The 16237-nt window shown below is 41.3% G+C and overlaps 1 protein-coding gene across 21 annotated transcripts in view; it reads left to right on the top strand.

Moving 5' to 3' along the window:
* LOC122559424 (calcium voltage-gated channel subunit alpha1 C) overlaps window positions 1–16237 on the top strand; it is a 1175809-nt gene that overhangs the window by 1144581 nt on the left and 14991 nt on the right. For all 21 annotated transcript variants that reach the window (XR_015760447.1, XM_087997307.1, XM_087997306.1 and 18 more), the window contains one exon: window positions 12774–13094. Coding sequence is in view for 20 of the 21 variants with exons in the window: in XM_087997307.1 (XP_087853433.1) it covers window positions 12774–13094 (321 nt within the window). In the remaining variant the exon portion in view is untranslated. The remainder of the gene's footprint in view (window positions 1–12773; window positions 13095–16237) is intronic.

The following is a 16237-nucleotide window of genomic DNA, read 5'->3' as shown; positions in this document are numbered from 1 at the left end:
TCTAGAAATCTCGGAAAAGATTCCCAAGCTATGATCTACAAAGGATCCAAGATCATGCTATTTCAGGACTTTTCCCCGGCTCTGGTTCGAAAGAGGAAGGCATTCGACGAGGTGAAGAAGCGTTTAAGGGACTTAAATGTTCAGTACTCCTTACGCTACCCAGCGATGTTACGCTTTAACCATGAAGGATCCGTATATAACTTTGGATCACCAGAAAAGGCTAAGGAATTTTTGGACTCTCTTAGATAAACTGTAGGACATAATGGATGTTGGTCTGCCTTTCTCCCCCCCCCCGGCTTTGGTTTATATCCCCTCCCTTTTTTTTTCTTACCTTACTGCTTAATATTATCATGGGGGATGGGGAGAGGGATTTTATTTTCTCCCCCCCCCCCTTGGAGTTGTTTTCTGTTATTATTTTATGTATATATGAGGGATGTGTGTGTATGTGTATGTATGTATATATGTATATATATATATGTATGTGTATGTATATATAGGTATATATATATAAGCTGGGGGATTTGGTTAATGTTGGTGGGGGGAGGTGGTTACCTTATTCGATTTTACCTCTGTCTTTAGGAGCGGGGTTGTTTTTCCCTTCGTTATTTTGTATTATCATATTTAATTATTATTTGTTGAAGTGGTAATTTTATAGTTATATGTTTATATATGGTATTAACATTACCAAATATACCCAGGTGTTGGTATGGGTGGGGGTGGGGTGCTCACTGTTAACTCTAGCTTTGTATTATATTTGAATTCTCCTCATTTTATTGAGGAGTGCCTGGGTCAAGGGTGGGGCATTGGTTGGGAGAGGATATGAGGGACTTTTGGAGAGGAAGTGACGCCCCCTGGGAACAAGGGGGAAAGTCTCCACTTAGATACGTTTTATATTTTTTTTATTTAGAAATACTTTTTTACTGTATTGTTGTGGGTGTATTAAAGAGGCTTTATTTTTGTAAATTTTACATGTTCCATGCTCGGGATGTTCTGGATAGGGTTCCCCCTCCCGAGGGGTCTCGGATTGGCCCAGAGGATTATGGTTGATCAGTCGGTTAAGTGGTGCACCTGGAATGTCAAGGGGAGTAATTTGCCACTTAAAAGGAAGAAAATATTATCAAATCTTAAGAAGGAAGGAGTTGATATAACTCTCCTACAGGAGACACACCTGTCAGATAAAGAACACTTGAAATTACGACAGGGCGGATTTGATCAGGCCTTTTTTTCTTCTTTTAGCTCAAAAAGCAGGGGAGTTGTTATTCTTGTTCGGAAGAATTTCCCTTTCAAAATCCTAAAGCAGATAAAAGACGAATCTGGACGATATATCTTGATTAAAGCCCTCATAAATGGAGAGGAATATGGGATTTTAAATTTGTACTGCCCCCCGGCACACCCCTTTAAATTTATAACGGAAGCCTTTTCAAAATTGATGGCTTTTGATGCCCGTCATATAATTATAGGGGGAGACTTTAATTGTATTATGGATCCGGAAATAGACAGGATTCCCAAGAGTACTGCAGGAGTATCTCCCAGATCTAGACAATTGATGGATCTGAACAAAGAATTAGGATTAGTAGATGTATGGAGATGTCTTCATCCACAGGGTAGAGATTTTTCTTTCTACTCTAATCCACATAAATGTCATACCAGAATTGATATGTTTTTTGCCCCCTCGATTTTTTTAAATTCCATATCATCCTGTAAAATAGGTAATATAGCAATTTCTGACCACGCTGCTGTATATATGGAAACTAAGGCGAGGAACAGTGGGACATCCCCTCGGCATTGGCGTATGGACCCTTTCTTAATGAAAGATAGTCAATTTGTAAAGTACTTCTCTCAAGAATTTAAAACTTTTTTAGAAATTAATTCAGGTACAGCTAGCAACCCGTCAATGATGTGGGAGACCATCAAAGCTTACACGCGAGGCTTGATCATCTCCTACTCAGCGACCCAGAAGAAATTAAAGGGAGAACAACAGCGTCTGCTTGAAGCCCGCTTAAAAGCGGCTGAAACAGCATACACTGATAGACCCTCTATTATTAAATTGCAAAGGATTACAGCTCTTAGGACAGCTCTAAACACTACACTTACTCAAATGGCTAAGAGGGAAATATTATTTGCAAAGCAAAGGTTATATGAATATGGCGACAAACCGGGTAGATACTTAGCATTTCTTGCAAAGAAAAAAAAGGCCCCTCAGACTATTATGTCTATCAAGGAAAGTACGGGTATTTTGACTCATGATCATAAAAAGATTAATGCGACCTTTAGAGAATTCTATTCTGAGTTATATAAATCACAGGATTGTGAAGATAGGACGAAGAGGATGCAGTCATTTTTTAAAAATTTGACTTTTCCAGACCTAACTCCGGAACAAGTATCGGTCCTAAATGCTCCTCTTACACCCCAAGAAATAGTTGATGCAATTAGGCACCTTCAAAATGGTAAGGCGCCGGGCCCAGATGGCTTTCAAGCTGAATTCTATAAAGAATTTACAGAAATACTGGTTGGTCCACTTATGGACATGTATAACTATGCATATAGTCAGGGCTGTCTCCCGCCTTCGCTGAAAGAGGCAAATATCTCTCTTATCCTTAAAAAAGGAAAGGACCCAGAAGATTGTACATCATACAGACCAATATCCTTGCTAAATGTAGATTTTAAAATCCTCTCTAAAACGTTAGCACTGAGACTAGAAAGGATACTGCCACATATTATAAAGGAGGATCAGACGGGGTTTATTAAGGGCCGTAGATCATCCAATAATGTTAGGAGGGCTCTGAATATGATTCAAGCTTGTCATCAGGGAAAGATACCAGGAGTAGTGGTTTCATTAGACGCGGAAAAGGCATTTGATAGGGTCGAATGGTCATATTTGTTTTACACATTGGAGAGGTTTGGTGTTGGACAGGTGTTTACCAAATGGATCTCAACATTGTATAGTGATCCCAAAGCAGTTGTGGTTACCAATGGATTAGGCTCGGATAGCTTCAGTGTGGGTAGGGGCTGCCGTCAGGGATGTCCCCTCTTGCCATTGTTATTCACGCTAATAATTGAACCACTAGCAGAAGCTATACGAGCTGATCCTAATATAGTGGCCCCAAGGATTGGTACAGGTAAACATAAAATTACCCTTTATGCAGATGATGTTCTTCTATTCCTCAGTAACCCTTTGATGTCCATACCTCGCTTAATCCAAGTTATTAATACATTTAGTGCATTCTCAGGCTATAAAATTAATTTTTCAAAATCGGAGGCTATGCCAATGGGTGGCCTTGCTGTGATACCCCGCTTAGCGGACGGTTCCCTTTTTCCCTTTCGCTGGTCCCTGGAGGGTTTCTTATATTTAGGCATTTTTATTACTCCAGTATTTGGTCAGTTGTATAAGGCTAATTTTGTGTATTTATTGGAAAGGATAAGGCAGGACCTCCAGCGATGGGGAGACCTGCCAATTTCCTGGTTGGGTAGAATAGCATTAATCAAAATGAATATCCTGCCCCGTCTCCTATATCCTATGAGAATGCTTCCGGTGATGCTGCCGAGGACGGCTTTATGTAAATTATACGGCTGGCTGAGTTCCTTTATCTGGAATTATAGGCGGCCCCTCATTAAGCTGAAGAAGCTACAGCTTCCACAGACAAGGGGTGGATTGGACTTCCCAGATTTTAGGAAATATCAATTAAGTTCCCTATTAAGTTACATAGCTGATTGGGTCTTGTCTGATCCACAATCAATCTGGTTGGACATCGAGGCTTCTCAAGTAAAATACCCACTTATTAACCTTTTATTCTCAGACAAGAGGAAGATCACTGTAAAAACCCTATAATACTAAATACAATCAAGGCTTGGAATATAATGCGGCAAAATGAGGGTAATTCACATAAAACATCCCCCTATGCACCGATAGTGGGAGCATGGGGATTCCAACCGGGGTTAACAGATGCCACTTTTAAACTCTGGAGATCCAGGGGTATCTCATGTCTCGGGGATTTATTTAAAGATGGGGTCCTGATGTCTTTCGGACAGCTGCGTCAGAAATTCGGATTACCCAATGGAGACCTCTTTCGATATTTCCAAATTCGAGATTATATACAGAAGAAGACTACGTTATTAGATAGTCTTTATAAATCCGATAGAGAATGTAGTGTCCTACGACCAGTGGGGGTATCTTCCGTCAGTAATATTTATCATTTACTACATGATGAAGTATCGGGAGATATGGATAATCTGCTTAAAACATGGGATCAGGATCTGGGACTAGAAATCTCCACAGAAACGTGGAATGATATCTGGGAAAATGCTAGAAGAATTACTATTTGTAACAGAACCCAGGCTATCCAGCTGAAGATACTTCATAGGGCCCATATAGCACCGGTTCGATTGGCAAAATTTAAGGCAGGAGCATCTCCAATGTGTCCTAAATGCAAAATAGAGGTGGGCACTCTTGTACATTGCTTATGGACCTGTCATAAGATCCGTAGATATTGGACTAAAGTAGCAAGTACCCTGACAGAAATTTTAGGAACGGAAATAAAAGTGGACCCCGTATCTCTCCTCTTGGGCTTTTCGAACTTTCCCTCCCTGGACACGTACGGGAAGAGACTATTTTCTATTCTTTCTTTCTGTGCAAGGAAAAATATTTTGGTGAACTGGGTGGTGGAGGGCCCCCCTGGACTTTCAAATTGGCACAGACTAATTATGGAATGTATTCCCCTTGACTTCCTTACAAATATGGTGCACCGAAAGACCGAATTATTTTATAAAATATGGCAGCCCTTTTTGAATTACATAAATACAGATATTTCGGCTATCCTAACAAGGGCTTTTATTTAATTGAGATTACAAACCTGGCTGGTCCGCGGCCCCTCGGGGGAGGAATCCCGCACGAATACGGGTTTTATTATATCTGATGCTAACACATCCCGAGCATGTAAGAGACTTAAATATACACCCTGGTTAGTTGTAGGTTAGATTAGTAGATAGTTGAGTTTTGTTTGTTTGTTTTTTTTTTCTTTTCGGTTTTTTTTTTGTTGTTTTGTTTTTTTTTGTCAAATTTTGGCTATTGTATATTTGAGCTAATTGTATATCAATGTTTATATCTGAGAGTTTTGTTTATTTTTGTAAACTTGTAAAAATGTTAAATTTCTAATAAAAATATCTATTAAAAAAAAACTACTCTGACTCCTGGCCAACAATTTAACAGACCCCCCCCTGCCCAATCACTCATACTGACCTTGCCACCTATCAACCCAATCCCAGCCCATCCACTCCTCATGCCCACCCAACAAATCCCACTCTCCACAATCATCTAACTGACCCAAACCCTCACTCCCCACCGACAACTGACCCAACAATCTCCACCTATACTTCCATGGACACCCAAACAGCCCTAACCCATTCTCCCATGGACATCAGACCAACTAAAACCCCGGATTCCTGAACGTGCTGTTCCAAACTGGCACACCCTGCCCTCTCACTCATGAACTACCACATGTACCCACTCATTCACCTATCACCTATATTCCCTCATACATGTAACACCCCACCAACTAACATCTGTAATCACTTGACGTGCCAAGGACATGTATCCCTCACCCATTGATACCCTGCTGCCCCAAACCATCTGCCAACCTAACCCCTCATTTACCTTACACATTTACTTTCTTTCAGTAGCTGTCAAAGTGAATTTGGGACCTTTAAACATGGAATATAGCTATTGTCGTAAAAGGGGGAATGGTTTCTGTGATGATCCACTTTGCTACTGCCTACATGGTTTGCTGGTGTGGATTGCTTCATTCATGTAGTTTCTTGCCTCAGCCATTTAGCTGGCAATGTCCTGGAAAGATAAATGGCCAAATTTTTGTCTGATCTGAATCAGAAATAGGGATTCTGACCCAGATTGTAAAATTCAAGCCAATGAGGTCAATAGAGGCAATGTTTCTCCTCCAGTATGTTCTGGATACCTCATTGGTTCCATTGGACCAATCTTGATACATTTGTAAGGCCGGGCCAAAGATCTTTAAAGCAGTGAGCTACGCTATATCCCTGAAGGCCCAATCATCTGCAGTGCAATGTGTCTGTCTTTTCATTATATTCAAGTGATTCCAGAAAAAGCTATTCCTTCACAGTTATCTGTTTGAACCAGTTTTACAGATTATTGAAACTTTAGGCCCCAACAGCATCTTAGGAGGTGGGCAGATGCATTAAAGATGTAGCATAATGTGGTTAGATAAGAGGTTATCCATTTTGGTAGCAAAAGCAGGAAGGCAAATTGTTATCTGAAGGGTTATAAATTGAGAGAGTGAAATGTGCAACAAGACCTCAGTGTCATCATACACCAGTCGCTGAAGGTAAGCATGCAAGTTCAGCAGACTGCAAAGAAGGCAAATGGTATGTTGGCTTTGATAGCAAGACGGTTTGAGTACAGGAGCAGGGATGCTGCAATTCTATGAGGCCTTTGTGAGACTACACCTGGAGTATTGTGCGCAAGTTTGGTCTCTTTTTCAAAGGAAGGGTGTTCCTTCTATAGAGGGAGTGTAGTGAAGGTTTACCAGACTGATTTCTGGGATAGTGGAACTAATGCATCATGAGAGATTGAATTAATTAGAATTGTATTCAATGGAGTTCAGAAGAATGAGAGGGGATATCAGAAAAACCCATAAAAGTCTCTCAGAACTAGACAGGGTAGATGCAGAAAGTATATACCCAATGGCAGGAGAGTCCAACATCACGGGTCACAGTCTAAAGTTACAGGGTAAACCACTGAAATGAGGAGAAATTTCTTCACCTAGAAAGTGGTAAGTCTGTGGAATTTATTAGCACAGAAAGCAGTCAAGGCCAAACATTGTATGGTTTCAAGGAGGAGTTGGGTATGACACCTGAATGGGTGGGGGAGAACTATAGTGATCAAAGGCTATGTTGAAAAAGCAGTAATGCTAATGAATTGGATGATCATAATGAACAGCAAAGGAAGGTTGAAAGGCCAAATAGCCTGCTCCTATTTTCTATGAATTTTATTCAGGGTTCAGTTATCGGTAAGTCAAGGGTTTGGGGAACAGACTGAATATTGAGGTTAAAATCAAGATCTGATCAGCAATGAGGCTGATTGAAAATGGTGGAAGAAGCTCAATCAGCTGTATGATCTGCTTCTGCTCCCATTCGTTTTGTCCTTATTTTACAGATCTTATCATCTTTTCCAATCAGGGACAATCATCCTTCTTTTCCTTTCTCCCAGACTTGTATTTCCCAACTTTGGACACTTTGTTAAGAAGTGATGGATTTTAGGTCCCATTGATGGTAGGAACTAAGGCAAGCAAATGACAAAGTTAGTTTCATCAGGGTGAGGGAAAACTGGCCTCAGAACGTGTCCTGTCTGATCATGTGTGCAATTAAGTTCGTTAAATAGCTCATGCTGAGCTTGTTGAGGAGCATGCTCTGATATTGGTGCAAAAATATGGCCTGCATTTTGGGTCAGATACATGGAACATAGATACAGGAGTAGGCCACTCAGCCCCTTGAGCGCACTCCACCATTTAATAAAATCATGGCTGATATATGGCTTAACTCCATATACATGCCTTGGGCCCATATTTTTTGATACTCTTGCTTAATAAAAAAAACTGTCTATCTCAGATTTAAATTTAACAATTGAATTCGCATTGACCACCATTTGAGGAAGAGAGTTCCACAACCCTTTGCATGTAGAAGTGCTTTCTAACATCTTTCCTGAATGACCTGGCCCTAATTCTCAGACTATACCCACAGTTCTAGAATTTTCAACCATTGCAAATAATTTATCTTTATCTCCCCTGTTTTTCCCTGTTAATATCATGAAGATCTCAATTAGATTAACCTTTAATCTTCTAAATTCTGGAGAATAAAGGCCTGATTTGTATAATTTCTCTTTATAATTTAACTCCGTAAGTCTAGTCCTTGTGAACCTGTTTTAAACTCCATCCAAGGCCAAAACATCCTTTCTAAGATGTTGTGCCAGGATGTGCTCATAGTATTCTAAGTTAGGTCTATTCAGGGTTTTGTACAATTGCAGCATTACGTTTGCATCTTTATATTTCAACTTTTAGATATGAAAGCCAGCATTCTATTACTCTTCATGACTATTTTCTGCACCTGTTCATGGAATTAACACAGCAGAGAGAAAGTGTCCTGGTTACCCATGGGAAATTGGGCAAATAGATTCATGAAATTGGCACATCAGGTCTATGCAGATTGCAAATGGAGAGCGTTGACTGCACTTCGTGCAAAAATCACTGTTCTGGTATGATTGTGGCAAAAGAAGAAAGGGAAAAATTTCCAGGTGCAATTGGGAAGCCATCTGAACACATGGAAGACAATAAGCACACAGCTCTCAGATTTTGAATCTGATATCAATAAGGAACACCATTCTCCACAGACAAAGCAGAGCCCCAAGCACGAGGAGAGCAAAGGAGAACAATAAGGAACAGGAAATACATTAAGGCCATACCGTCTATACCATACCACCAAAGAGGGAGCAACCTGGACATAAAAACACACAGGCAATTCCAGTTATCTGAGCAGTAGGTTCGTCAACAGTGCAGGCTTCTATTCCCTTAATCTTCAAATAATTTGTGACTACATGAGCTTCATAGATGAGTGCTGTCACTATCTTGCACCAGTCCAGGTTGCTCTTCATCCAGTGCCACCTTATCCATTGCCAGTAAGATAACCTACCTATGTGATTGTGATCGTGTCTGAGCTAGTGGAGGATGTGGCTTTTTGCAGAGATACCTGAACTGGTGCAGACATCAGAATTTCTCGTTGTGTTTATTCCTCTGTGTTTTGGTGTTTGAACCTACAGGAGGTACAAGAAAAGACCATGAGAATGATCCTTGGAAAACAAAGGCATTTTCAGTACTGAACTTCATTACATTCCATACCTCCTGATATTATGATGAATCTCTCTTGATCAATTTCCATTTACTTCCTTCACAAAGGCTACCATGCTCACCTTCCCTGACCATCTTATCATCTCCAGTGCTCTCTTTCATTGCAGTGTGTATGGTGAAGAGTTCGCTTACTGTCCAAACCCTTTGGGAGGGAAAGATAAGGCACTTTTGGCGTCTATGGCATTTTGAGAAGTAGTTGTCTGTTACAGTGCTCGCATGTCCTCAATAGCTCTATGGCTCTGAGCCTTGCCAAGAGGTCAGTAGGTGCAAATTAAATTGATACTTTTATCCCATGATCCAAAGAAACATGCAAGGCTCCCAGTTTGGCGTGTCTGCTGGAGATTTAAAATCCACAGGTCTGTCAAGCACTCCCTTCACCAGAGTGAAGGTCATTGAACCTTTGTCTGTACTTCTCCAAATTCATTTAATGTGTCTTCTACCACCTCAACCACAAATTTCTTGATTTGGGAACCTTCGCCTACCACCAATAAGAGCACCTCCCTCAACTTCATTAATGTCTCAAAGAAAGCCTTCAGTTTGGCATTAGCAAAATTATTGGCACTCCTTCCTGCATTCCAGCACTGTTACTTTCCCAGTTCTGCAATAATGCTGCAACAGTTTCATGAAACAGCAACAAAGATGGCTTCCATAATCAGTTTATATTGAGCATTTTTTGTCCCACCTCTTTTACTCCTCCACCCCCACTAATTGACTACCCAATATGTCCTCGGCTATTTAGAAGCCCCTTCAGGAGCTGTAGCTGCTTCTTCTGCAAGAGTGAGACAGAGACCTGGAAACAGTCCCAACTGGGGACGCCATGACCTAGTGATATTTGCACAAGGCTATTAGCCCAGAAACTTAGTTAATATTCCAGGAGACTGGGTTCAAATCCCACTGTGGCAAATGGTGGAATTCAAATTTAATAAAAATATCTGGAATTAAATATCTATTAATGACATTATACCATCGTCAATTGTTGGAAAAAACTCATCGGATTCACTAATATCCTTCAAGAACGAAAAAGTGCCATCCTTACATGGTCTGGCCACATGTGACTCCAGAGCCACAGCAATGTGTTTGACTCTCAACCTCCCTCTGAAATGGCCTTGCCAGCTACTCAGTTGTAACAATTGCTAAGAAGTCTTAACAAAGAAACCAGATGGACCACCTGGTATCAGGCTAAACACTGGAAACAACAGCAGTGAAAACATCCTGTTGACCCTGCAAAGCCCTCCTTACTAATAACTGGTGGCTAGTGCCAAAATTAGGAGAGCTGTCTCACAGAATAGTCAAGCAACAGCCTGACATAGTCATACTCATGGAATCATACCTCACAGGCAGTGTCCCAGACACCATCATCAGCATCCCTGAATAAATCCTGGTCCCACCAGCAGGGCAGACCTAGCAGAGGTAACGATCTCCCAGTTGCCCTGAGTCTCCTCAGCATTGACTTCAGACCTCATGAAGCCTCATAGCACTGGGTTAAGCACAGACAAGGAAACCTCCTGATGGTTATCATGTACCGTCCTCCCTCTTGATGAATCAGTAACTCCTCCAAGATGGGCACCACTTTGGAGGAAGTACTGATGGTGGCAAGGGTGGGAATTTCAATACACACCACCAAGATTGGCTTGGCAGCAGCACTGCTGATTGAGCTACTGTTAAGAAGGCATGCAGTGTGTTAGGTTTTATTAGTAGAGGGATTGAGTTCCAGGGCCGCAATATTATGCTGCAACTATTAGAAAGGTTAGTGCGGCCACACTTGGAATATTGTGTACAGTTCTGGTAGCCATATTTTGGGAAGGATGTGGAAGCATTGGAAAAGGTGCAAAGGAGATTTACGAGGATGTTGCCTGGTCTGGAGGGAAGATCTTATGAGGAAAGGCTGAGAGACTTGGGTCTGTTCTCATTGCAAAGAAGAAGGCTAAGAGGGGATTTGATAGAGGCATACAAGATTATCAGAGGATTAGATAGGATAGACAGTGAAAATCTTTTTCCTAGGATGATGATGTCAGCTTGTACCAGAGGGCATAACTACGAATTGCAGGGTGATAGATTTAATACAAATGTCAGAGGCAGGCTCTTTACTCAGAGAATGGTAAGGGCGTGGAATGCCCTACCTGCCAATGTAGTTAACTCAGCCACATTATGGAGATTTAAACAATCCTTGGATGAGCACATGAATGATGATGGGGATGAGCTGAGAATAGTTCACGGGTCGGTGCCTGTTCTGCACTGTATTTTTCTATGTTCTATGATCAGGTCCGAAAGAACATAGCTGCTTGACTGGGTCTGCAGCATGTGTGGTGATGGAACCAATGAGGGAAAAACATACTTGACCTCTTCCTCACCAAGTTGCCTGCTGCAGATACATCTATTCCAGAGAGTGTCAGTAAGAATGATCATTACACAATCCTTGTGGAGATGAGGTCCCACCTTCATAATGAGAATACCTTCCAACATGTTATATGGCACTAACATTGTGCTAAATGGGACAGACTTTGAGCAGATCTAACAACTCAAGTCTGGGCATCCATGAGGTACTGTGGGGCATCAACAGCAGCAGTATTGTACTCCGACACGATCTACAACCTCATAGTCCAGCATATCCCCCATTCAACAATTACCATTGTGCCAGGAGATCAACCCTGGTTTAATGGAGGTCATGCAAGGAGTACCTGCAAGCATATCTAAAAATGAGGTGTCAACTTAGGGTGACGTTATGCCAGACAACATAAGCAGCAAGTGATGGACAGAATTAAGTGTTCCACAACCAACGGATCAGGTCTAAGCTCTACTACACTGCCACATCCAATCATGAATGGTGGTGGACAACTCAGTAGAAGAGGCGACTCCACAAATATCCCCATCCTCAAAATTGGAAGAGCCTAGAACAACAGTGCAAAAGGTAAGACCGAAGCCTTCGCAGCAATCATCGGCCAGAACTGCTGAGTGGATGATCTATCTCGGCTTTCTCTGGATGGTAGCCAGTATCACACTGCCAATCTTCGACCAATTCAATTCACTCCACTTGATATCAAGAAATGGTTGGAGGTACTGGACACTGCAAAGGATATGGGCTCTGACAACATTTCAGCAGTAATACTGAAGACTTGTGCTCTAGGACCTGCCACATTCCTAGACCAACTGTTCCAGGACAGCTACATTATGGAAGTGACAATGTGGAAAATTGACCAGATGTGCCCCAGACAAAAAAGTAGTACAAATCCAACCCGGCCAATTACTGCCCTGTTGTAGATAAAATTACACGAGAATCAGATTTAGTAACAAGTCAAATCACAAGTAAAAGCTTTTAGGAGATGAGGTCACACTAAACGCAGGGTTTTGACCAAGCCGTCTCCCTGATTAAAGAGATCAAAAGCCCTTTATGCCCTTAACCACAGTAAAGCACACAGTTTCAGATAAAATTACGTAAACAGTTCTTCAGATAGAATGTCATCCCTTACACAGGTATCTGTCTGCTGAGTCTGCAGTCACTGGTTTTATTGAATTTGTGGTTTCACTTGCTAATGGTCACACTCTGTTTATCCAGCTTGCTCCTGCAGTATTCAGCACTTTAGCAAAATTTAGCACAAATTGCAGATTGCACAAAATTTTGTCAATGATCCCAACATGCTTTGCAAATGTGGTGAAATGCTCTACTTATGGTCAGAGGCCATGGTCTGATATAACATTTTATTTTTGTAAAAGTAAAGGATATTTGATATGAATAGCACTTTGTAAAGTTAATTGTTTCACACAGTGGTGAAAATGCTTTTCAAAACAAAAGAAAGTGATCCTGTTGTATCTGTATGTGTCTCAAGAGTATTTATTTTCATTATACAGGCATTGGCTGTTGCAGGACTAAATCCACTGCTGAGGAGAAGCCATTCTCCAACACAATTTTCCAGAGTGTGCGCCACACCTCCAACAACTCCATGTAGTAGAAGGAGATTGCAACATCGTATTCCAACATTATTTCTTGATGGCATTGAATCCTACGAGAAACTAAACAGCAGCCTTCCATCAGTAAACTGTAGCTCATGGAACTCTGACAACTCAACTGGAAATAACAAAAAAACCAGGCCAGTCTCTCTGAATGTACCTTATCCTTTCAGGGAAACCGGAACAGAGTTTCATGGCAGTGCTAGTAGTTTAGTAGGGGCGGTAAGTTTACTATTACTATTCACTGTTTCTATTTGTTACCATGTTTAAGAGACTACCTTTCATCTTTGCATTCATTATTTCTCTTGTGTATGTAGGTGACTTAAGTTTACATTTGATGTCTGGGAGTGACAGTTTGTAGCGTGGGTTAAATACATGCTAAAACTTACTTAACATTGTCATGCAGGGCAATACTAGCTTGTTACTGCTTAGGCCTTTTGTAAGGCATAGAGACTCTGAACCAAAGGTTCGTAAATCCACAGCACCTCATTCAAGTGTATCCCAGAACATTGTGGAAAGCTAGGGAACAAATTGCAGGTCTCCTAGCAGAGGTATTATTGATAGCCGTGGAGAGATGTCAGAAGAATGGAGAGTAGCTAATGTTTTGCAATAATTGAAGAAAGGCTACAAGGAAAAGCCAGGGAACCACAGACTAGTGAGCCTAATGTCAGTGGTGGGTAAGTTTTTGGAGGGGATTCTGAGAGAAAGGATCTACATGCATTTGAAAGGTAAGGCTGATTAGGGATAGGCAGCATGGCTTTGTACATGGGAAATCATGTTAAGAGGTGACCAAGAAGCTAGATGTAGGCAGTGCAATAGACATTATCTACATGGACTTTTGCAAGGCCTTCAACAAGGTACCATATGGTAGACTGGTTTGTAAGGCTAGATCATATGAGATCCAGAAGAGCTAATCAATTGGATACAAAATTGGCTTGACAAAATGAGACAGAGGGTGTGGTCGAGGGTTGTTTTTCTATACTCCAGATCTGTGACCAGCAGTGGGCCACTAGGATCAGTGCTGGGTCCACTGTCATTTGTCATTTATATAGACGATTTGGATAAGAATATAGTAGGTTTGCAGATGACACCAAAATTGGTGGTACAGTGGACAGTGAAGAAGGCTAAGAGTACAACGGGATCTTGATCAACTTGGCTAGTGGACCATGAAATGGTAGATGGAGTTTAATGCAGATAAATGCAAGATGTTGCATTTTGGGAAGACAAACCAGGGCAGGATTTATCAATTCATGGTAGAGCCCTAGAGAGTGTTTTTGAACTGAGGGACCTAAGGTGCAGGTACATAGTTCCTTGAAAGTGGTGTCACAGGTAGACAAGGTAGTGAAAAACACATTTATCACCCTTGCCTTCACCGGTCAGAGTATTGAGTGCAGGAGTTGGGGCATCATGTTACAGCTGTGCAAGAAATTGGTACGGTCACATTTGGAGCATGATGTAAAAATTCTGGTCATCCTGCTATTGGAAGGACATTATTAAACTGGAAAGAGTGCAAAAAAGATTTACAAAGATAAGATTGGAAGGTTTGTATTAAAAGGAGAGGCTGGATAGGCTCAGACTTTTTTCCTCTGGAATGTAGAAGGTTGAGGGGTGACGTCGTAGAGATTTATAAAATCATGAAGGACATAGGTAAGGTGAATAGTCAAGGTCTTTTTCCCAGGGAATGGGGAGTCTAAACCTTGAGGGCATAGGTTAAGATGAGAAGGGAAAGATTTAAAAGGGACTTAAAGGGCAACTTATTCACACAGAGGGCGGTGCGTATTGGAACAAGCTGCCAGACAAAGAGGTAGAGGTGGGTACAATTACAACATTTAAAAGACATTTGGACAGGTGTGTAGATAAGTTTAGAGGGATATGGGTCATCATAAGCAAATGGGACTAGTTCAGTTTAGGAAGGCTGGTCAGCATGGACAAGTTGGGCTGAGAGCCTGTTTCCAAGGTGTGTGAATCTAATTTGCAAAGATGCTGTGCGAAAAGTTGGCCTAGCCTAGTTTTTGAGTGTGGGGGATTTCAATTTGCAATCAGATTATGTTGATTCCATTGAAGATGAGCATGTAAATTTGTTGTCCCCAGCTCTTAACATGATAATAGTGCAAGGCTGAACATGTGCCTCACTCCTGCCAACCTCTTTACACTGCCAAGTACCTCTACATTCAGCAGGGAACTGAAAGGTATTTCCTGAAAGTAGAGGAGTTAATGGTGGAGGTGGGAATGAGAAAATACAATTCCTCAGGGAGGAAGATGTTAATCTGGTAAAAATGTATCTGGCAACAGAATAAGTAGGAGCCTGTCTGTCTTCCACATAGGTTCATTATACTCTGTACAGCATAAGTACAAATTACTTTTTGCTTCCACTGAGCAGCCTCTCCCAGGTGAAATCTAGTCCTTATTCTTTAAAATTAACCTGCTTGGGTATGTTATTGCACCTCCAGGGCAGACAGGACTTGAGCCTTGTAGCTTGAGCCTTGAGCCCTGTAGTGTCCCTACTTTAGAGGTAGGGACACAACAGTTGCACTTTCCCCAGTTAGTATCAACTGCCTTCACAAATAGAGCATATAGCAAATATATACTTTCAACTGACATTATTTTCAACAGCAACAGATCCTCTTCATTCTTAAAAAACATAAAACTGACAAGTACAAACATTCAGACAAGATAAAAAGAAGCTACTGAAGAGGGAGAAACAAATCTTACAAACCAAGACTTATATCACAAGGCATGCAGCTCCTAGGATTCCCACCTCACTGAAAGTTTTCATTTTGGTAAAACAAATAAGACAGTTAATGATTTGTATCATTAGACCATCAGATATAAGAGCAGAAATAGCCATACCCCTTTGTACTTCAGATATCCAAAGCCTTTCCCCATTTAGAAAATAGTTCACACCTCTATTTTTCCGAACAAAGTGCATAACCTAACTCTCCCACATTTTATTCCACTCTCCTATCGTGTCCAAGTCCTTCTGCAGTCCTTCCCTACCTTCTCAATGTCACCTGTCCCTCAACATAACTTTGTGTCATCTGCAAATTTAGCAGCAATTCCCTCAGTTCCTTTGTCCAGGTCATTAATGTAAAAAAGAATAGTTGTGACCCCAAAACTGATTCCTATGAAACTCCACTCATCACCAGCTACCATCCTGAAAAAGATCCCTTTGCTTCCACACACTGCCTTCTGCCAATCCTCTATCCATGCTAGTAACTTACCCCTAACACCATGGACTCTTATCTTATTTATCAGCCTCCTGTGTGGCACCTTGTCAAAAAGCTTCTGGAAATTCAAATAAATTGGGTCTGATGGCTCTCCTTTGTCTCACTTGCTCATTACCTCCTCAAAGAGTTCTAACAGAT

The sequence above is a fragment of the Chiloscyllium plagiosum genome, unplaced genomic scaffold, assembly GCF_037043375.1.
Source record: "Chiloscyllium plagiosum isolate Xiang-an unplaced genomic scaffold, Cpla_swu_hap1 HiC_scaffold_19, whole genome shotgun sequence".
In the NCBI taxonomy this organism is placed as follows: Eukaryota; Metazoa; Chordata; class Chondrichthyes; order Orectolobiformes; family Hemiscylliidae; genus Chiloscyllium; species Chiloscyllium plagiosum.
Note: the sequence above shows the minus strand (reverse complement) of the source record. Positions and strands in the feature narration are given on the sequence as shown.